The 24000-nt window shown below is 47.4% G+C and overlaps 1 protein-coding gene across 1 annotated transcript in view; it reads left to right on the forward strand.

The window, feature by feature from the left end:
* Positions 1-6: 6 nt before the first annotated feature.
* Positions 7-24000, forward strand: part of dnah2 (dynein, axonemal, heavy chain 2) — a gene marked incomplete at its 3' end in the record, with an annotated part of 107870 nt that continues 83876 nt past the window's right edge. Inside the window, exons 1-11 of the mRNA XM_079490663.1 lie at positions 7-99; positions 700-858; positions 2757-2909; positions 3350-3441; positions 4562-4760; positions 7868-8092; positions 9906-10010; positions 16552-16740; positions 17313-17398; positions 22967-23097; positions 23456-23605. Of these exons, the coding sequence (XP_079346789.1) occupies positions 2790-2909; positions 3350-3441; positions 4562-4760; positions 7868-8092; positions 9906-10010; positions 16552-16740; positions 17313-17398; positions 22967-23097; positions 23456-23605 (1297 nt within the window). The 5' untranslated portion in view covers positions 7-99; positions 700-858; positions 2757-2789. The remainder of the gene's footprint in view (positions 100-699; positions 859-2756; positions 2910-3349; positions 3442-4561; positions 4761-7867; positions 8093-9905; positions 10011-16551; positions 16741-17312; positions 17399-22966; positions 23098-23455; positions 23606-24000) is intronic.

Here is a 24000-nt window from a genome sequence, read left to right on the forward strand (position 1 = left end):
TCTCCAGCCACGGTGTCCCGCTGTGGGGTGGTCTACAACGACTGCTCTGTCCTGGGATGGAAGCCCTACCTTCAGTCCTGGTTGGACAAACGGGCCCAGGTACAAACCAGTGTTGTTTTCGTCGACTAAAACTAAGACGAAAAAACGTTTGTCGACTACCTTTTTCCACTGACGAAAACTAAATGGAAAGTAAATGACTAAATATACTGACAATTTCGTCAACCAATAAAAACTAGACTAAAATGTTAGGAAGGGTCTAGTGGACAAGAGATCCACTATAAGTCATTTTACACTTGGTTGCATGCGTGGCGCGTTGTGAGCTTGTAGATCTGCTATTTTCAGCAAGTGTCATTACGACGCCATCAAGGCCCGCCAAAATACATTTTAGCAAATTTTCACTGCGGGAAAAAACACCCGAGATAAAGCCATTTCCGTGAAAAATACGCACGCACGCACGCACACACTAGCGCAGGCACGCAGGCACATACACACACACAAAAAGTTGGCCTTGGCAGAAGATGAGTTAATATATCATTATAAAAGAAAAGCTCATTTTCAAACGTTTAAATACATTTCCCAATTTTTTCACAAAAAAAAGGTCTGTAGGCAATAGTCGGTAGGTAATATTAACATGTCTAAACTGTTTCTCTGTACCTCTTCCCTCTGTCCAACCGTCTCCCACCGTCTGTCTGTCTGCAGGCGGAGGTGGACCTCCTGGGGCGACTGTTTGACCGCTACACAGAAAGCACGCTGTCCTTCAAGAAGAGTTGCTGCGTGGAGCCGGTCCCTGTCACCGAGCTCAGCGCCGTGTCCTCCCTCTGTCGCCTCTACCACGCCCTCGCCACGCCTGAAAATGGGGTAGGACTACTCCCTCCTTGTGTACTTTGATGTAGTCTACTCTTAACTAGTGCCGCGCTATGAGCTTGTAGGTCTGCTATTTTTGAAAAATCATGAAAATGTGGTGCAAATCTTTGAATATATATTCTTTCACAGCGAACGTTTTTAACTCAAATCTTTGCTTCCGGGGGGTCACTGGAACAACATTTTCAGATGGTGCTCAGTGGCCAATTACATATAATGTTTGGGGTCCTTTACATGAAATATTGAGCACCACTGATATAGAAACATAGGTATTTCAGAAAACTGTCAGGATTTAGAAGACAGCTGCCAGAGAGACAGAGAGGCAGAAACTGAAGTCAGAGAGAGACAGAAAGAGACAGACACTGAAAGAGGGAGATGGAAGAGACAGAAGGTCAGAGAGAGACAGAGAAGGAGAGGCAGAGAGAGACAAAAGGTGAAGGAAGAGATAAATTAAAGAGGCAATGACAGTGAGGCTGAAAGAGAGGGGCAAAGAGAGAGACAGAAATAGACAGAGAGAGAGAGAGAGAGGGGCAGAAAGGCAGACAGAGACAAAGACAGAGTGATCTTCCTGCCCCAACAGACGTACATTATGTTCCCATCACAGTCCACATACAGTATAGTGGCAGCTTTGAGGATGAAGTACCACTCCTGGAAGGAGTCAGTCAGGTCTCAGTCTGTCCAGACGGGGGTCTCCAGCGGTTCTCAGTGTGCACACACATCTCGGAGGAGCCACAACGACCTCTACTGGCAAATGTTGCAGAATGGGAACATGCCCTCAGCAGCCTGTCGGCAAATAATTAGCTCTGTAACCAGCCCGACGCAAGGGGACACAGACCGACCGAGATGTTCCAGTCAGCAATAGACAGAGACTTTACCTCTACCTTTACCTCTACCAGCAAAAACACATCACATGGATTACACGAGGAAGAAACCCCACATCTGTAACCGGTGTGGCAAAAGTTTCATTAAGTCATGTGACCTGAACAGACACCAGTGTGTTCACACCGGAGAAAAACCTTTCCGCTGTAAAACATGTGACAAAGGCTTCAGTCAGTCAAGTGCTCTGAAGATCCACCAGCGTATCCACACTGGAGGAAACTGTGCGACAAGAGTTTCAATCAGCCAGATAATCTAAAGCAGCGCCTTCAAACCAGAGAAAAACCCTTCCCTTGTAAATATTGTGACAAAAGTTTCAATGCTCAAGGGTAACCTGAAGACACACCAACGCATTCACACTGGAGAAAAACCTTATGACTGTTATGTATATTTCTGTACCAAGTGACCCCTGTGTGTTGTAGCAGCGATGTTGAGTGGAAGAACAGGAGTCAAGCTGGAGGTTCTATAGTCGACGAATCTGGTCAGATTTATTGAACAGAATTCACTCAGTTACAATGCACCACGGGCAGAAGGCCCTGTGGTATTCAGTGGAGTCACATCGCTGCCGATCTACAAGCTCACAATATGTCACAACGCATTGTGAGCTTGTAGATCTGCTTTTTTCAGAATATTTTGTATACATTTGAAAACTTGAAATGGGACATTCTGCACAGTGAGTATTTTGGGATCCGATGGTAATTCCGACGGAGCATTAGACTAGTGCTCGAACATGCGCTGCTCCCGTGCTTGCGGTTATGTTAGGGTTTGAGGTAGGATGCTGGACTAATGACTGTCTGTACGACTGTACCCGAGTATTTTTGGTACTTTAAGTACATTTTCATGCCAATACTTTGGTACTTTTACTCAAGTACATTTAGAATTCCAGACTTTTACTCGCAACGAAGTAGTTCTACATTGCAGAATTGATACTTTTGCTTAAGTAAAAAATGCAAGTGAGTACAGTACAGTAAATGCACTTGGTTGTACTTCTCACCACTGCCCCCATCATGCACCCCCAGGTGAACCCAACGGAGACGGAGCACTACGGCCGCATGGTGGAGCTGTGGTTCATCTTCAGCCTGGTGTGGTCCCTGTGCTCCTCTGTGGACCAGCGTGGCCGAGAGAGGATGGACAACTTCCTGCGTGAGATGGAGGGCTCCTTTCCCAACAAGGTCTGTCGGACATCCTCAAACCGCTGGTTTTCAACGGGGTCACCATCCCTCCTATGTTCATGTGTTGCTTGTAGATCTGCTATTTTCACAATATTACCTGTGGAACAGAGTCCAAACGAATTGTAATGCCTCAACCCCTACATTCCAAGTGCTTAATATCAGGGTTGGGCGGGGTCAACGTTTTCTTAAAGTTAAACATAGCAGAAATTGCGGATTTACTACCTCACACTGTAAGTATGTAGTTCGGCTCTCCTTGGCATGGAAAAGTTTAGGAATCCCTAACCTATACAAACTTGAGCCCACAACTGTGGTTTCCATCCCCACCATCTGTCAGAGCGTTTTTGATAAGTTGGCCGAGAGCGTGAACTCTATTATTATTGCTGTTATTTGTAGAGACGAGTCGATGTGAACTCCTCCTTATCTTTTTGTTCTCGTTCCAGCACACTATCTACGACTACTATGTTGACACCAAGAACAAAACCTGGGCACCTTTTCAAGATAAGCTGCCCAAGGGCTGGCGCTACGCAGCCAAGTGAGTCACTGTCTGCCCCCGTGCACCCAGGCTCAGTGGTGTGTGTGTGTGTGTGTGTGTGTGTGTGGTGTGTGGTTGTTAGAGGGTTCCAACAACTTGGGATGCCCAAAAAGGAGGCTAAAAGGCTGGCAAAGTATTGTGGTGTCTCTGCTATAATTGGCAGCCGTCATATATGGCGGAGACGCTGTTACTTATACCCATAGAGTACTGTGTGACATGCCTGTTGTATCACGAAAACACATACCATGACTTTGCAGATGTAACTTTAATGCACCTATAATATTTGTGTCCTTGTATGCATATCCTTTGTGTGGACATAAATAAATGGTTAAAATGTGTGTGTGTGTGTGTGTGTGTGTGTGTGTGTGTGTGTGTGTGTGTGTGTGTGTGTGTGTGTGTGTGTGTGTGTGTGTGTGTGTGTGTGTGTGTGTGTGTGTGTGTGTGTGTGTGTGTGTGTGTGTGTCACTGTGTGTGTGTGTCACTGTGTGTGTGTGTATCACTGCGTGCGTGCACTCAAGACCTAAATAAAGCAAGTACATTTGGGGGTCCTTGACATGAAAAGGTTTGAGAACCACTGATTTAGAAACATACGTTTTTCTGAAAAAAGATAATTTGTAGAACCGGCATCAGGTCTCAACTCATTTATACCTGAGGCCGATTCTAAAAATGCCTTCTAAATCCTGACCAAATTTTCTGAAAAAAAATATTTTTTAAATATACACTGTACATAGCAACCACTAATAATGAATGGCATTTTCAATTGCTCAGAGCGCTTTACAATGGTCCATTCATCCATATATTGGGAGGTGAAGCGGCGACAGTCAACGCCATCATCCTCACTTCCCACATTCACACACTAATGGTGGCAAGCTCACACCGACCAACTCATTGGAGGCAACGTGGGGTTCAGTGTCTTGCCCAAGGACACTTCGACATGTGCACAGGAGGAGCCGGGATTCTAACCGCCGACCTACGGATCATTGGACGACCTGCTCTACCTCCTGAGCGACAGCCGGCCCACACAACTAGACAGGGGTTCCTGTCTCGAATGGTTAAACTAACTCTAACTCTCTCTCCCTCTCTCTCTCTCTCTCTCTCCCTCTCTGTCCCTCTCCCTCAGTGCTCCGTTCTATAAGATGGTGGTTCCCACGCTGGACACGGTGCGCTACAGCTTCCTGGTCAGCTCTCTGGTGCTGGCTCGGTGTCCGGTGCTGCTGACCGGCCCGGTGGGGGCGGGCAAGACCACGGTGGCCCAGGGCGTCCTGCAGGGGCTGGACACGTCCCTCTGGACCGTCCACACGGTCAACATGTCCTCCCAGGTAGGGCGTCCCTCTAGTCTGGACCGTCCACACGGTCAACATGTCCTCACAGGTAGGGCGTCCCTCTGGACCGTCCACACGGTCAACATGTCCTCACAGGTAGGGCGTCCCTCTAGTCTGGACCGTCCACACGGTCAACATGTCCTCACAGGTAGGGCGTCCCTCTAGTCTGGACCGTCCACACGGTCAACATGTCCTCACAGGTAGGGCGTCCCTCTAGTCTGGACCGTCCACACGGTCAAAATGTCCTCACAGGTTGGGTCAGCCTGTATGTGTGGGCGGAAGGACGGACGGACGGACGGACGGAATGACGGACGTCTCTTTTGTCCCACGCTTTCTCTATTCTGCAAGTGTGACTATATCATGTTAGGAAATCCAAACCAGTCTCTCTGCGTCGATTAACCATATCCCATCCAGGTTTCTACACCTACTAATTTTTTTTTGACATAGTTCATGATACAAAGGGCAGTAAAAAGTACAATATCAATAAATATGTCAGCTATACTGTATGTATAGTTCAATGCTCCCCAGCATTGAACTATACACACGCACACACAGACACACACACACGCTCGCTCACTCACGTGCACTCACACTCGCACGCACACACACACACACACACACACACACACACACACACACACACACACAGTACACACACACACACACACTCTCCTCTCTTCCGCCAGACTAGACGGCAGGAATCTTTAGCCAAGAGGTGAGCGAGTGCAGGTGTACAGTATGTGCGTGTGTGTGTGTGTGTGTGTGTGTGTGTGTGCACGGCCGCACGCACGCACTTGCAGCTCTGCATATAGCCTCCATCTCACTTTTCCTACAATTACAGTGCGAGCATGGCTCCAAGGCACCCGCAATTAGTCTTGAGTCTTTGCGTCAGCCCCTGGCCGCCGCTGCTGATGAAGGGCTATTAGATAGCCAGCTGTGAGACACCCACCCCCCCGTACACCCCCCCCCCCCCCCCCCCACCCCACCCCCTACACCCACCCCCCGTACACCCACCCCTCACCGCCATCCTTCACCTCCCTCCTCACCCCTCGCTCGCCCATATTCATCACCATTACACACCCGGACCTGCAGGGGTCATTCTAACCGGGTGCCATCTCTCTCTCTCTCTCTCTCTCTCTGTCGCTCTCTCTCTCTCTCTCTCGCTCTCGCTCTCGCTCTCGCTCTCGCTCTCTCTCTCTCTCTCTCTCTCTCTCTCTCTCTCTCTCTCTCTGATCTGTCCTTCTCTCTCCCTCTCCGATCTGTCCTTCTCTCTGTCTAGCCCAAGAGCCCAAGAGCCAACAAATAGCAGATCTACAAGCCCACAGTTATTTTCGGTGCTAGACACCTGTGCGCGATTAACTAAGTCTAAAGCAGGCTCCTCTCTCTCTCTCTCTCTCTCTCTCTCTCTCTCTCTCTCTCTCTCTCTCCCTCTCATCTGCATCTGTCTCGTTGGCCATGCATGCAGATATATCTGGTTAAGTGCCCCCCATGAATCTTGCGCCCTCTGTGCCGGACGCTACCCCCCCAACACTCCCCCTCTCTATCCCTGTGTCACCACAACCTTTATTTATGTGTGGGTTCATCTATTCAGCCCTTCTCTCTCTGTGCCATTCTGCCTCACTCTATCTCTGACTCATGCAGCGCCCCTTTTTTAATAGTCCAATTTCTCTTACTCTCCTCTTATCTTTAGCATTTTCCCTGGCTTGTCTCATTTTCCCTTATCAATCCATCTCTCTCTCTCTCTCTCTCTCTCTCTCTCTCTCTCTCTCTCTCCCTCTCTCCTCACCTTTCTTCTCTCTCCTTTATCTCTCTCCGCTCTCTCTCTCTCTACTTTCTCCACTCAATTGTGCAACGCACGTGCACCGCACACACACAACGCGGGCGTGTGGCCGCGCACATGCATGCGCGTGTCTTTTCATGCAGCTAACTTCAGTCAGAGCTTTGTTCAGCAACATGAACACAGTGCCTTCCATAACAGTGAACAGGAGGTGGGTCTCTATTAGCCAATTCTGTGTCTGTGAATTGTCAGTTTTTGCCGTATAGACTTGCATCAGGACTGTTTCAAAGCAGAACATTTCTTTGTAAGTATTTTCACCAACATTGATCCCAGTGGAGTTGAATTTTGGGTCTGACTGCCGTTGTTCAAGAAAGCATTTAATCAGCTTAGACACCAGTTTTCAACGCAGCCAAATGTGGGGAAAACAGAAATGAATACATTATTATTGTACTTTTTTTTTTTTCTCCAAAAAACATATTCCACAAATGTCTTAAATAGATGAGGGAGCTGCAAGGTAGGAGCTGTAGATTTCTTTTTAAAAAAAATGATTTTTAAGCCATTTCCAAATAGCGGGAGCACAGTCAGTGGGGCGTCCTTGGCATGAAAAAAGCTAAGAAATATTACAAACCTTGACATCGTCTCCATCGTCTCCTCCGGGTGGAGACCTCATAATTACAGTATACTTTTAAGGTTTCAAATAAAATCTAGCAAAAGTAGCAAGTGTCTGCAAGCTCAATACGTGATTCGTGTTTTCACTTCCAGTTCATTTCCAGTTTTAACGTGTTAACGAGAACAACTAAATCTATAAGGGAATTTTGTCTATAATTTCAGTTAGTTTTAGTTAGTTCTGTAAACACATTCAATGCAGTTTCAGTTAGTTATCATTTTAGTTTTTTCATTCTAGTTTTTTTATTTACTTCAGTAAGCAAAAAAAAAAGCTTTTTTTTTCAAGTCCAGTGTTTATTTGGTTAACTACAGGGGTTCTCAACGTTTTTGGCTGGGGACCCCTGGAAATGCTTTGGCCATGTCTCGCGACCCCCAATACAAACTGCAAAATATATATAAATAAATAATAGAGAAAATATATCATAAATTAATACTGAAACCAGATCTAATCATTAAGGAAAGTTTATACATGTACTCTGTGTACTATGTAAACTCTTAATTTCCATTTCTCACCCATTCAGTTGCAAAAAAAAACAAAATAATTTTTTGTTTTTTGTTTTTGAGAAAATAATTTGGGGACCCCCCCAAAATAATTTGGCGACCCCCCCCGAGGGGTCACGGGTTGAGAACCCCTGAACTAATACAACCTCTGTCCGTGCAGACCACGTCCAATGACCTCCAGGCCATGGTGGAGCGGCGCGTGGAGAAGCGGACCAAGGGCCAGTACGTTCCGCTGGGCGGGAAGCGCATGCTGTGCTTCCTGGACGACCTCAGCATGGCGTCACGCGACCCGTCCGGCGCCCAGCCTCCGCTCGAGCTGCTGCGCCTCTGGATGGACCACGGCTTCTGGTACGACCGCCGCAAGCAGACCACCAAGGCTATCAAGGTGAGTGAGAGAGAGAGAGAGAGAGAGAGAGAGAGAGAGAGAGAGAGGGGAGAGAGAGGGAGAGAGAGAGAGAGAGAGAGAGAGAGAGAGAGAGAGAGAGAGAGATAACATTAACATTGAATCACCCATAGAACATTTTGATTTGAAGGATATGCACCGGGGTCTCGGACCCCCATAACTCTGAAAGTGTACACATTTTACATTTGTATACACTCCCATAAGATGTATACAAATGTATCACAAAATGCATTCATTCATTCATTCATTCATTCATTCATTCATCCATCCATTCATCCATCCATCCATCCATAAGGGTGCATTTGGTTCCTAACTACAGTATCAATGATTTAGGTAGTGACCCCTGGGACTCCCTCAAGGACCCCTGGTCCCAGCAGGAGAGAACCAGTTCTATAGCATGTTAGAATGCATCATCCCAAAGGACCCCTGGTCCCAGCAGGAGAGAACCAGTGCTATAGCATGTTAGAATGCATCATCCCAAAGGACCCCTGGTCCCAGCAGGAGAGAACCAGTGCTACAGCATGTTAGAATGCATCATCCCAAAGGACCCCTGGTCCCAGCAGGAGAGAACCAGTGCTATAGCATGTTAATGCATCATCCCATCACTCCCTCAAGGACCCCTGGTCCCAGCAGGAGAGAACCGGTGCTATAGCATGTTAGAATGCATCATCCCTGGTCCCAGCAGGAGAGAACATGCATGCATTCTAACATGCATGCATGTTAGAATGCATGCATCATCCCAAACGTATATTCAAGCAAACAACTTCAGATGCAAGTTATGGACGGAATGGATGGAAGTTATTTGCCTTTTTGATAAGAATCATGTTACAGTATATGTACTGTACGAATATCAACCGCTTAATATTACAACGCTGAACTGTCTCTTTATGGAAGGCTATTATGAAATATCTTTCTGAAAACAACAGGCTCAGAACGGCGGGGTAAAGTTTCTCAGTCTCTTGGTCATCAACACAACTCAGAAAGCCAACTGTTTTGGATTACGAAGCGCATTTTCTGAAATAAAACAGCTGTCTAAGCATTGTGAGCCATTGAGTGCAAAGGGATCTCTAAGGGGCCGTCCGTCCGTTCGTGTCCACCAAGAGATTTCTATTTCCTGAGTGCAGCAGCGTATATGCCTTTGATCTTTTTACAACGTGAGCGCCACACTTTTGGAAACTCCAGCAGTGGTATGACGAGGCGTCTGTTTCACGCTTGCGCGTTCACGTGAGGCGTTTTTTTATTGTCACGTCGTGGTGTTTTTATCGGCTTGCCGAGAGCTGAAATGTTTTGTACCTACAGCTGGGAGGAATGCTTTCGTGGACACGGCCTAAAAATACATCACTCAATGTTTTGGAAGCCTGCTTGTTTGTGAGGGTTAGCATGCTTGCGTGCTTGCGTGCGTGCGTGCGTCCGTGCGTGCGTGTGTGTTATTAAGCCATTCGTTACCTAGTCCGTTAATGTCTCCCCTAATTACTTCTTAATTACAACCCCTAAATTACCTTCAGTGTGTACAAAGACATGAAGGTGAGAGATCAATTATAATAGGTATTTGCATTTGTGAACACCTACCCTTCCTGTGTGTGTGTGTGTGTGTGTGTGTGTGTGTGTGTGTGTGTGTGTGTGTGTGTGTGTGTGTGTGTGTGTGTGTGTGTGTGTGTGTGTGTGTGTGTGTGTGTGTGTGTGTGTGTGTGTGTGTGTGTGTGTGTGTGTGTGTGTGTGGCGCGCGTGCACGTGCGTGTGTGTGTGTGTGTGTGCGCCCGTGTGTGCGTGCGCCCGTGCCGTGCGTGTTTTTCAGGACATGGTCCTGCTGGCCTCCATGGCGCCCCCAGGTGGAGGGAGGAGTCACATCTCGGGCCGCTTGCAGGCTCGTTTCAACCTCATAAACATGACCTTCCCTAACGTGAGTGACACCGCCGACCTCCTCTCCGCCGACCTCCTCTCCTCCTCTCCTCATGTCCTCTCCTCCTCTCCTCATGACCTCCTCTCCTCATGACCTCCTCTCCTCCTCTCCTCATGTCCTGCAGCATGGGACACCCAAACACTGGCTCGGGACACATTTCTGGGTCGCAGACACATTTTTATGGGTCCCTTGATTCATTTTTATTTATTTATTTGTTTCTTACATTCTGATTTGAATTATTACTATTTCAAAACATTTTCAAAAAAACCTTTCAAATGAATTAATAAATACAAAATCCAATTATTATAATAATAATTATTATTTAGCAGTAGGTTAATTTCAGGAAGAAATCTAAGACAAATCTAAGAAATTAGAAAACAAATATTTAAGAAGTAGGCCAAATCAAAAGCAGCCCCCTGACTCTTTTTGACCACAATGGAACGGAGCCTTCATTAGTATCAGCTATAACACCTGTGAAGGAAGTAGGGAGGGGAGTTACTGTGTGTGCCTGTTGAACCCTAGGAAGTGAACGCTATAGAGAGCCATTATCACAGCTTATTACATGGCTTGGTTGAATGCTTGATTCTGATTGGTCAATCGCTTAAATCAGCGGTGAGTTATCTCATGATAATGACCGCTCCGCTGTATAATGACCGCTGCCTAATCAAACCCTCTGAGCACCACCAGCTGCGTGGCTGCGCCCCGCTTGATTTACTGCCGTTTCCAACATAACAGCCATGTAAACACACACACTAGTGACACACAATGTAATTTACAGCTAAACATTGCTCTTAAAAATGTTTTTGAAAACATTTGAGCGAGAAATAGACGAAGCAGGACCCGAAAATGGATTCTATTTGATCAACTCACTTCCTTGTTTTCTGACAGTGCTGCAGCCCTGCAGCTGGGCAGACGCAGCCAGCGCGAACTTATGGAATACTTTTTTTGTTGCGTTTTGGGTCAATGTATTAATTTATGTTAGTTAGCCATGTAATAAGCGGGATAATATCTGGCTAGGTGGTCATTGTCGGCATATAATTCACCTTCAGGGAGTGTAACCACCTCGGCTTCGCCTCGGTGGTTAAACTCCCTGTCGGTGAATTATCTCCCGACAATGACCACCTAGCCAGATATTATCCCTTACATACGTTATGCATCGCTGTCTCTCTCTCTCTCTCTCTCTCTCTCGCTCTCTCTCTCTCTCTCTCTCTCTCTCTCTCTCTCTCTCTCTCTGTCTAACTCTCTTCTTCTCTCCTCTCTCTCTCTCACGGGGGGCAAGCATTAGTCCGATGTCTCATTATTCCGACATACATGTCACGTTAAAACTCACCACGTGGCGTCCACGTGCACTTAGGGTTTGGGGTAGGGTTAGTAATGAGTTTTGGGACGTCGGACTATAACACTATGCACCGTTCTCTCACTCTGCTAAGCCAGTGTTGCCCCTGGTAATGCTCTCTCTCTCTGCTAAGCCAGTGTTGCCCCTGGTAATGCTCTCAAATTACGCTATTATCCTTCCTCCATCACCCTTTTCCCCCCTTTTTGGCTCTCTCTATCTCGCCTCGCCGCAATTATCCGGTGATTATAATTATAGCCATGCCAATAATGATAACACGACAGAATCACTATCTCTTTGTCTGTCTCTCTCTCTGTCTCTGTCTCTGTCTCTCTGTCTCTCTCTGTCTGTCTCTCTCTGTCTCTCTCTCTCTCTGTGTCTCTCTCTCTCTGTCTCTCTCTCTCTCTCTCTCTGTCTCTCTCTCTCTCTCTCTCCCCAACACATTACATCCAGGGAAATAGTTTTGACTGAATAGCAGCCCACATCACCTCACCTCACATCATCCCGTATTCATCATTTTTCCATGCATGGGCCTCCATGCACCTTTCTTTCATTTCTTCTTCTGCCCATTGCGTCCCACTGTGACGGGAATTAGATTGGCCACTTGTCTGTCTGTCTGTCTGTCTGTCTGTCTGTCTGTCTGTCTGTCTGTCTGTCTGTCTGTCTGTCTGTCTGTCTGTCTGTCTGTCTGTCCCGTCTGTCTGTCTGTCCCGTCTGTCCCGTCTGTCCCGTCTGTCTGTCTGTCCCGTCTGTCCCGTCTGTCTGTCTTGTCTGTCCCGTCTGTCCAAATTCACAGCCATAGATCGTTTCTTTCCGTCCGTACGGTTATCAGACTAACCATGTGGGCATTTAAACTTGTAGCACTGCGTGTGCACTCACCCAATAATTAGTTCCTAAGGCTTGGAGTCATTTGCGGGGACTAGTTTCATATCCATTTGAAAGTTCTGGCCTAAAAATATCTCTACTTTTCCACGAGCTGCACATGGACGACATTCTCTCCAGCGAGGGGCCCAGAATGAGCACAGGACCAGTGTTGCCAACTCCCCAGTAACGGAAGTAGCTAGTGGCTCTTTGAAAAGTCTCTAGAAGTCGCTAGGGGTGGGATACGCCCCAGCGACTTTTTGCCGTAGCAACGGAAATATGGAGAAACGTCATCCATCATCCGAGTTCATGAATTTGCTGCTGATTTATACAAAGTGTGATATAACAAAACCATAGCTCAATTTCAACTTTTGAAAGGTATTTTGTTCCGATCCATATACAGAAGTACTTACAAGGTTTCTTTATGCATTTGAGTATATTATAAGCATTGCAAGCATTCTTATATTGCCAAAGCATTACATACATTATGAATGATACAAATACAGTATGAAACAAAATAATAAATGATACATACATATTCAGAATCAGAACAAATAATATAAACAAGACATGGAAAAACATAAGCAAAATTACATTGGTCTATTAATTGTGGTAGACTTACGGCAAAAAGTCGCTGGGGCACCCATTGTCCCTCATTTTGTGGCAGGCTGATACATATTTTACTGCCAACCTAATAAGTAGGGGATTGTCTGGATTAAGTCCAACTGTATCCTTGTTTTTGTTATTTCTGTGAATTTAGTTTATATTTGTCACATGCAGTCAAGAAGTGGAGCTCTGTCTCCACCATTCCTTGACTACAGTGAGAACACAGCCTGTCCTCTCTGGGCAGCCAGGTTTGCCTATATCTGCCTCTCTCTCTCGCTCTCTCGCTCTCTCTCTCTCTCTCTCTCTCTCGCTCTCTCGCTCTCTCGCTCTCTCTCTCTCGTCCTTGTCTCCTTTCAATCTTTTCAATTTTCCAGGAGTCTTTATTCATTGTCGTCGTGCTCCTTCTCTGCCTTTCCCGTTCCGCAGTCACATCCGCCACTTGTTCCCTCTCGCTCTCTAGCTCTCCTCTTCTGCCTCTTGTCGTCCGGTGTGTGTGTGTGTGTGTGTGTGTGTGTGTGTGTGTGTGTGTGTGTGTGTGTGTGTGTGTGTGTGTGTGTGTGTGTGTGTGTGTGTGTGTGTGTGTGTGTGTGTGTGTGTGTGTGTGTGTGTGTGTGTGTGTGTGTGTGTGTGTGTGTGTGTGTGTGTGTGTGTGTGTGTGTGTGTGTGTGTGTGTGTGTGTGTGTGTGTGTGTGCGTGCGTGCGTGCGTGCGTGCGTGCGTGCGTGCGTGCGTGCGTGCGTGCGTGCGTGCGTGCGTGCGTGCGTGCGTGCGTGCGTGCGTGCGTGCGTGCGTGCGTGCGTGCGGGCGGGCGGGCGGGCGTGCGTGCGGGGCGGGCGGGTGGGCGTGCGGGCGGGTGGGCGTGCGGGCGGGTGGGCGTGCGCGCGTGTGCACGCGCACGCTCTAATACGTGTGCACTCGTATCACTGTAATTGTATAGTGATTGTGATGGGAAATTGATGTTTTAATGGTTAAAAAAATATAGATAATCCTAAACCAGATTGAGGTTGGATTTAGGATTAAGCATTTAGAGGTTAGGTTTAGGGTTTAGCCATATAAGGGGTGGAGTTAATACTTGGTTGTGTACCGGTGTCGTGCACCGAAACCAGTTCTTTGCGGCTTCACGGTTAGGCATAAACATAGTGAAGAAAATATAAAATGGCATTGGTAAAAAGTGCCAAAACGACCACTGTCCTCACGAGTATGGCAATACAAGTGCGCGTGCGTGGGCGGCAGTGTGGTCGGCCTCTCTCCCTGCTCTTCCGGAGGACGACACGTCAGCATTGGTGGAAAGTAACTAAGCACATTTACTCAAGTACAACTCAAGTATACTCAATACAAGTATACTCAATACAAGTATACTTGAGTATATAACTCAAGTATACTTAAAGGGACATTTCAACGCTGGAAGAAACTGCAGTCACTCAATGTATTTGTAGCAGATTAGATAACAGTAGCACAATTTGAAATTTGTACCCTATGGCCAGAAAAACAATTAAGTCTGTGTGTTTGACTAGCGTTGGACTGGATTGCTGAATTCCTACAATGCCCATAATGCTTTAGTGCACTTCCCCTCCTTGTGGAGAGGGGGGGAGGCTGCATGGAGGTGTGACTTTGTAGTCCAGGAAGGAAGTGAGACCACATGCATAAAAAAAAACATATTACACACATGCAAATCCCAGGAAAGTGTTTCATGTGTCCTAATGAAACATCATTAAAAATAAGTTCTGGTTGCAAAAGGGGTGAAGTGGCCCTTTGAGGTATTTGTACTATATCATGAGTATTTCCAATGCCCAATATTTTTATTTCTACTTTACATTTCAGAGGCATTGGAGGGTTCGTCTGAGGACGACCTAGAGAGAGTGCTTTCACTGCACTACAATTATTTGATGGTAGTTATTTTGTAGATTTATATTACAAAAACATACATTAGCCACTTCCCCAGCTCGATATACATTTTGATGAATTTGATGAAAATAGCAGATCTACACGCTCACGATGTGTCGCTATGAGATGCATTGTGAGCTGGTAGGTGCGTGCGTGCGTGCGTGCGTGCGTGCGTGCGTGCGTGCGTGCGTGCGTGCGTGCGTGCGTGCGTGCGTGCGTGCGTGCGTGCGCAAAAAGGCGTTCGTGGTGATGTATTCAGGAAACAAACAGTCGTCCACTCACCAAGGCCCTCTTCAGTCTGCTGAAGTGGCTCTGCGTGAAATGGCTTTTTGTTCTGCCGCGCACGCCATTCCAACTCGAGGGCCTTGTTTGTGTCACACTGTGCATGTGTAAAATCATCAACCGGCAGTGGGAAGTACATTTACTGTTACTTAAGTACAATTTTGAGGTTATTTTACTTTACTTCAATCTTTCAATACTTTAGGCCTGAACTTCTCCGCTGCATCTCAGAGGCTGTATTTGACTGTTTGACTTAAATAATAATAATAATCACACCCGTGTGAAGTGAAGAGCCCTCATATCATCATACATCATCTCATTCCGGCCAATCACAATTTGCGTCCTCACCTTCGTCATCAATGTTTGTGTTTACACAAACACTCAAAGGGGGTAGCGGTGCTTGGTGACCTCTACAGAGACCAGGATCTCAAATATTTTAATGACTTACAGGCTGAATTTAACCTACATAGACAATATCCAATCCAATCCACTTTATTTATAAAGCACATTTTACAACTCAGAGTTTACAAAGTGCTGTACAGAAGAATAAAAATAAATACACTATAGCTAAACACAGAGAACAACAGCAAACACACGAAAAATACAAAACGGATATACAAAACAAGGACCATGGAAACTCAACCGGGGTTAAAAGCCAAGGTGTAGAGGTGGCATAGAGCGCGTTACAGTAGTCCAGGTGCGTGGTGATAAAGGCATGGATAACATGCTCAAAATCACCAAAGGAAAGTACAGCCTTGATTTTAGCTAAAAGCCTCAGATGGTAAAAGCTGGATCTGACCACAGCATTTATCTGTTTGTCAAGTTTGAGCGCATTATCAAACTTGACACCAAGGTTTGAGACAACCGGTTTCACGTAAGGCTGCAGAGGGCCTAGGTCAGTGGGAGCAATCCCAGGGCCACTAGGCCCAAACACTAAACACACTAATGTACGTAGCACTATGCACAAATTAATAGTTTCAGTTCAGTTGGAGAACATAATGTAACGCAGGTAACGCACCCATTTAACTCACATTAACTAGAACGGTGTTACTGAATGGTAAAAGCTAGCCCGTTATTAGTTACCACGAAAAGTAGTTATCCGGTACTTGGTAAATGGTAAATGGTGCATTTATATAGCGCTTTCATCCAAAGCGCTTTACATAGATTGTGCATTATATTCAACCCATCCACAATCCACACACACACACACACACATTCATACACCGATGGCGGAGGAAACCATGCAGGCACCAACCTGCACATCGGGAGCAATTAGGAGTCTTGCTCAAGGACACTAACTCTGGGGGAGCCCAGAATCGAACTGGGAACCTTGCGGTTCCCATCCGGCCTCTCTACCAGCCACTGTAACACGTTACTCCCAACACTGACTATATGACTCCGACATATCGGTCGAATCAGCAGTGCAATATAATATGGGTGTGAGTAGCTTTTTTGCGTTGACTATAGTTGACCAAACAAAATCACAAAAAAATCATGCTTCTCGATTATTCGACAAAGGTCGTGGATATTAGCTAGAATAAGACGATCGAGACGCCCGTCTCTCTGTCTCCCCCCGCAGGACGCTCAGATCCTGCACATCTTCGGCAGCATGATGCAGCAGAGGCTGGAGGTGTTCGAGGAGGAGCTGAAGCCGTTGGGTCAGGTGGTGACCCGCGCCACCCTGGAGCTGTTCCACGCTGTCACCCAGCGCTTCCTGCCCACGCCCAACCACACACACTACCTGTTCAACCTCAGGGACATCTCCAAGGTACACACACACACACACACACACACACACACACACACACACACACACACACACACACACACACACACACTACCTGTTCAACCTCAGGGACATCTCCAAGGTACACGCACGCTCGCACACACACACACACACACACACACAGACACACACACACACAGACACACACACACAGACACACACACACACACACACACACAGACACACACACAGACACACACACACACACACACACACACACTATACCTGTTCAACCTCAGGGACATCTCCAAGGTACACACGCACATACACACACACACACTACCTGTAGAACCTCAGGGACATCTCCAAGGTACACGCGCACGCACGCACGCACGCACGCACGCACGCACGCACGCACGCACGCACGCACGCACGCACGCACGCACGCACGCACGCACGCACGCACGCACATACATACATACATACATACTACCTGTACAACCTCAGGGACATCTCCAAGGTGCACGCAAGTACCTCAAATAGTACTTAAGTAAACATACTTAGTTAGTTTACTTTACACCACTGTGCGTGCATGTGTGTCCGTGTGCGTCCAGGTGTTCCAGGGTCTGCTCAGGATGCACAGAGATTTCCACGACACCAAACACAACATCACCCGCCTGTGGACCCATGAATGCTTCAGGTACCCAGCCCCGCCCCCTCCCCTTTCACTCTATAACCATGAATGCTTCAGGTACCCAGCCCAGCCCAGCCTCCTTCCTTTCACTCTATAACCATGAATGCTTCAGGTACCCAGCCCAGCCTCCTACCTTTCACTCTATAACCATGAATGCTTCAGGTACCCAGCCCAGCCCCGCCTCCTTCCCCTTCACTCTATAACCATGAATGCTTCAGGTACCCAGCCCAGCCCAGCCTCCTTCCCTTCACTCTATAACCATGAATGCTTCAGGTACCCAGCCCAGCCCAGCCTCCTTCCCTTCACTCTATAACCATGAATGCTTCAGGTACCCAGCCCAGCCGCCTTCCCTTTAACTCTATAACCATGAATGCTTCAGGTACCCAGCCCAGCCTCCTTCCCTTTCACTCTATAACCATGAATGCTTCAGGTACCCAGCCCAGCCCAGCCTCCTTCCCTTCACTCTATAACCATGAATGCTTCAGGTACCCAGCCCAGCCCAGCCTCCTTCCCTTCACTCTATAACCATGAATGCTTCAGGTACCCAGCCCAGCCTCCTTCCTTTCACTCTATAACCATGAATGCTTCAGGTACCCAGCCCAGCCCAGCCTCCTTTCCTTCACTCTATAACCATGAATGCTTCAGGTACCCAGCCCAGCCTCCTTCCTTACACTCTATAACCATGAATGCTTCAGGTACCCAGCCCAGCCCAGCCTCCTTCCTTACACTCTATAACCATGAATGCTTCAGGTACCCAGCCCAGCCCAGCCTCCTTCCTTTCACTCTATAACCATGAATGCTTCAGGTACCCAGCCCAGCCCAGCCTCCTCCCCTTTAACTCTATAACCATGAATGCTTCAGGTACCCAGCCCAGCCTCCTCCCTTTCACTCTATAACCATGAATGCTTCAGGTACCCAGCCCAGCCTCCTCCCTTTCACTCTATAACCATGAATGCTTCAGGTACCCAGCCCAGCCCAGCCTCCTCCCTTTCACTCTATAACCATGAATGCTTCAGGTACCCAGCCCAGCCCCCTTCCCCTTCACTCTATAACCATGAATGCTTCAGGTACCCAGCCCAGCCTCCTCCCTTTCACTCTATAACCATGAATGCTTCAGGTACCCAGCCCAGCCCCCTTCCCTTCACTCTATAACCATGAATGCTTCAGGTACCCAGCCCAGCCTCCTTCCCTTTCACTCTGTAACCATGAATGCTTCAGGTACCCAGCCCAGCCCAGCCTCCTCCCTTTCACTCTATAACCATGAATGCTTCAGGTACCCAGCCCAGCCCCGCCTCCTTCCTTTCACTCTATTTCACTCTATAACCATTACATTACATTACAGTCATTTAGCAGACGCTTTTATCCAAAGCGACTTACAATAAGTGTATTCAACATAGGTAGGGAACAAAAACTACTAATCACCAGAAGTCTTTAGTGCATTTTCTGCAAAAACAAGCAACCAAGAGTATACCTAGCGCTAAGGTAAAAGTGCAATATATCAGCTACCTATTTCCTTAACCGGATGAGACAAAATAGCTAAATCAAATGAGCATGAGCTAAAACAATTAAGTGTACCGACTAAACAAGATCCAATAAACAATACAACAATAGAAAACAAACGTTCGTACAACTAGTTAACAACAAGTAGGTCAGGCAGAGAGGAAGGGTAGTGTTTCCTGAAGAGGTGGGTTTTCAACCTGCGGCGAAATATGGGCAGTGACTCTGCTGTCCTAACATCAGTGGGGAGTTCATTCCACCACTGTGGGGCCAGAACAGAAAAGAGTCGTGACCGTGTGGATCGGCCAGAAGGACCCTTGAGTGACGAGGCAATCAGTCGCCCCGAGGTGGCAGACCGAAGTGGTCGGGCAGGGGTGTAGGCATCGACCATAGCCCGGAGATAGGAAGGAGCTGTTCCTTTCACTGCCCTATAGGCTAACACCAGGGTTTTGAACTGGATGCGGGCCGCTACGGGGAGCCAGTGTAGAGAACGGAGAAGGATGGTTGTGTGGGAGAACTTGGGGCGGTTGAACACCAGACGAGCCGCAGCTTTCTGAACAAGCTCCAGAGGTCTGATGGCAGATGCCGGAGCACCAGCAAGGAGGGAGTTGCAGTAGTCCAGGCGGGAGATGACGAGAGCCTGGATGAGCACCTGGGCTGCCTTCTCCGTGAGGAAGGGGCGAATCCTCCTGATGTTGTAGAGGAGGAATCTGCAGGACCTTGTCACTGATGCGATGTTTGCCGAGAACGTCAGTTGATCGTCCAGGGTCACACCCAGATTTTTCGCAGTCCGAGTTGAGGTCACCACAGCATTATCAATGGTGATGGCCATGTCTCGGTGCGGACAGCCCTTCCCCGGGAGGAACATCAGCTCGGTCTTGTCCAGGTTGAGCTTCAGGTGGTTTGTCGACATCCACGCCGAGATGTCAGCCAGACAAGCAGCAATGCGTGCCTCCACTTGGGTATCAGAGGGGGGGAATGAGAGGATCAGCTGGGTGTCATCGGCATAGCAGTGGTAGGAAAAGCCATGGGAGCGGATGACAGCACCCAGAGATGTAGTGTAGAGAGAGAAAAGAAGAGGACCCAGAACCGAGCCTTGGGGAACCCCAGTTGTGAGCCTGTGTGGTTCTGACACAGACCCTCTCAGCATCACCTGGTAGGAGCGACCCGTCAGGTAGGATGCAAACAGGGAGAGTGCAGAGCCTGAGACACCCATCCCCTCGAGGGTGGAGAGGAGGATCTGATGGTTCACCGTGTCGAACGCTGCAGACAGGTCCAGGAGTATCAGGACGGAGGAGAGAGAGTTCGCTCTAGCGGCATGGAGCGACTCCGTCACTGCCAGCAGGGCAGTCTCTGTCGAGTGACCCACTTTGAAACCAGACTGGTTGGAGTCCAGGAGGTTGTTCTGGTGGAGATAGGAGGACAGTTGTTTAAAGACAGCACGTTCGAGAGTTTTAGATAGGAAGGATAGAAGGGAAACCGGTCTGTAGTTCTTGATCTCAGAGGGGTCAAGTGTCGGTTTCTTCAGGAGGGGGGTGACTCTGGCAGTCTTGAAAGTAGAGGGAAAGTAGCCAGATGTCAGAGAGGTGTTAATAAGGTGGGTTAAGAAGGGAAGAAGTTCAGGTGCAATAGACTGCAACAGAGTGGATGGGACCGGGTCCAGAGAGCATGAGGTGGGGCGACTAGAGGTAACAAGGAGAAGGACCTCGTTAGGGGAGAGGGGAGAGAAGTGGGATAGAGAGGGGATGGGGGGGGGAAGAGGAGTAGATGAAGGTAGAGAGGGGGGGGTGGCAGGCAGACGGGTGTGGGCAGTGCGCAGGGCACCAGCCGGGGGAGGAGGGAAGGAGGATCGGATATCGTTCACCTTCTTGTCAAAGAAGTTGGCGAAATCGTCAGGGAGGAGGGACGAGGAGGGAGGAGGGGGTGGTGGTTGTAGGAGAGAGGAGAAAGTTTCAAAGAGTTTTTTAGGGTTGGAAGCAGAAGCCTGAATTTTAGTGCATAGTTATAGTGCATAGTGCATAGTGCATAGTGCATAGTTAGTTATAACCATGAATGCTTCAGGTACCCAGCCCAGCCCAGCCTCCTTCCTTTCACTCTATTTCACTCTATAACCATGAATGCTTCAGGTACCCAGCCCCGCCCCCTTCCCTTTCACTCTATAACCATGAATGCTTCAGGTACCCAGCCCAGCCTCCTTCCCTTCACTCTATAACCATGAATGCTTCAGTTACCCAGCCCAGCCTCCTTCTATACTCTATAACCATGAATGCTTCAGGTACCCAGCCCAGCCCAGCCTCCTTCTATACTCTATAACCATGAATGCTTCAGGTACCCAGCCCAGCCCAGCCTCCTTCCCTTCACTCTATAACCATGAATGCTTCAGGTACCCAGCCCAGCCGCCATCCCTTTCACTCTAACCAGGGCATGCACCTTTCTGTAGCATGAGGCAGCATGGTGTACAAGAACACCCCCTGGACATATGATGCTATAGTACAGTATGTCACAGGGACTTACCCCCAATCTAACACTTTGATGCTGAGTGCCAATTAAGCCATTCTGGGCGGGGACCCCTTTTGGTGTTTTAACTAAGCATTATGTTATACTTTAGCTATTGAAAAATAGCAGATCTACAAGCTCATAGCGCGCCACCGAGTGGCGCGCTATGAGCTTGTAGGTCTGCTATTTTTGAAAAATGGTGAAAATGCGGCACAAATCTTTGAATATATATATTCTTTCAGAAGACTTATTTTTTATTATTTCGACGTCTAAATGGGTTAAGCAGGGACTCACTGGGTCCCATTTGTATAGTGTTTGGTATGACCCTGGGTCATAAATAGCTGATGCCTGTCTGGGTCATTGACCCGGACAGACATCAGCTATTTTTGCTACTATTGCGCTGCACTGTACGCACGATGAGGTATAAAGTAGGCCATTAATTTATGGGTAAAAAAATCATACTGGGCCACGGTCAATTTTAATATGGTTATTAGTCTATGCATCGCAGAGTAGCCAACAGTTAACCCATTTTGACCTGAGATCAGATTCTAAAAATGTCTTCTACATCGTGACAGTTTTCTGAAAAAGCTATGTTTCTATGTCAGTCGTTCTTCGATTTTTCAAAAATAGCAGACCTACAAGCTTGTAGCGCGCCACTCGGTGGCGCGCTATGAGCTTGTAGATCTGCTATTTTTCAATAGCTAAAGCATAACATAATGCTAACACCAAAAGGGGTTCCCACCCAGAATGGGTTAATGTCAGTATTGACCCGATCTGGACTGAGGAAAGTACTTCGGCGCCGCGCTGACACCCTCATTGGAAATCTTTTGGTCCGGACCGTGCTTTAGAATTGCAATCAATTAAAAAGTAATTTGACACGCAGCCGCAGCTCGTTTCTGTGTCAATAGACTGACGAAATGTTCAGCGGGCTCATCTCTCATATCCAGGTATCTCCATTTCTACATGATCTGAATGTGTTAGAGGTATAACTGACCTGATATTATAATCTGTCCTGGTACTTTGTCCACTGCACACTTACTGCTACTAATATTAAATTAATACCACTACATCATACGACAAATCAATAAACATGAATTTAAAAAAAATCATTCTTGGTCTCGTATAAAGGTCATATTCGTAATATGTTTTATGAGAAAGAAAAATGCAATAGTAGCGTACAATTCATTATACAGTATATTTTTATGATGACATATCGTACTAATGTTTCAGGTCTGTGCATAACTTAGTGTGGTTGGAGAGCCCACCTCTCCAACCACCAGAGGGTATCTGGTTGTCCCATGCAGGCCAGGCTGGCAATGTGTCTAACTCTAAACGTCCCTGAGCAAGACTCATGCACTGCCAAAATGTGCTCATGTACCTTCTTTTCATCTACCCTTTTTTCTAACCGTCTACAGTATATGATGTTTTCTTTATTTTTATTTTTATTCACAGAAGTGTATATTTGTACGTCTTTAAATGTCCTGATGAATTGGACCCTTATGTATACAAGTCTTAGTGCTGTTTCTGGTTGTATCTTCTTAGAGTCAGTCAGTCATGTGTTGTGTGGTGTACACTGTACAGGGTGTTCAGTGACAGGCTGGTGGACCACAGTGACATGGATGCGTTTGTGGGTCTGCTGGCGGAGAAGCTGGGCTCCCACTTTGACCTCGCCTACCACACCGTCTGTCCCAACAAGACGCCTCCACTGTTTGGTACTATGCACACACGCACGCACGCATGCACACAGGTGGTTGAGTGGGTGGATATGGCTTAACCAGCTGATAGATCGGATGACATTATGGAATTGTGTGGTGGAGTCATTGATCGGAGAGCTGATCGATTCTAATTAGCGTATATACTGATGGTGTTTATTGTTTTGTCTGTCTTGTCTGTATTATCTGTCTTGTCTGTCTTGTCTGTCCTGCCTGTCTTGTCTGTCTTGTCTGTCTTGTCTGTCCTGTCTTGTCTGTCCTGCCTGCCTGCCTGCCTGCCTGCCTGTCTGTCTGTCTGTCTGTCTGTCTGTCTGTCTGTCTGTCTGTCTGTCTGTCTGTCTGTCTGTCTGTCTGTCAGGTGACTTCAGGAAGGAGGTGGGCGTGTACGAGGACCTGACGGACATGGGCGCTCTGCGGAGCTCCATGGAGGCGGAGCTGGAGGAGTACAACCTGCAACCTGCCGTTGTGCCCATGAGCCTGGTGCTGTTCAGGGACGCCATACAGCACAGTATGATGCTCACACACGCACACACACAATGTCATGATGTCTTGTAAACACACTACCACTTCAGCCCTATTTCGGCCATTTGAAAATAGACCATATACAAGCTCAGAACACAGCGTAGATCAACAATATTTATTGTGCCATACCTGCACTTATTGTAAAGTTATATTACTCAGGATTTAGGAGTAGGATTAAAAGGAGCAAATAAAAGGTGAAAATGGCATGTATCATGTTTTTGTCCTGACAAGTATAGTAATGCAAGTGTGTGTGTGCATGCGTGTGTGTGCGGGTGCGGGTGCGCATACGTGCATGCGTGCGTGCGTGTAGCCATACTTGAGTCTTCCTAAGAAGGAATTTGTTTCATTTGTACTTGCATGCAAGACTGACATATTATTTAG

The sequence above is a fragment of the Electrona antarctica genome, assembly GCF_951216825.1.
Source record: "Electrona antarctica genome assembly, chromosome: 21".
Classification (NCBI taxonomy): domain Eukaryota; kingdom Metazoa; phylum Chordata; class Actinopteri; order Myctophiformes; family Myctophidae; genus Electrona; species Electrona antarctica.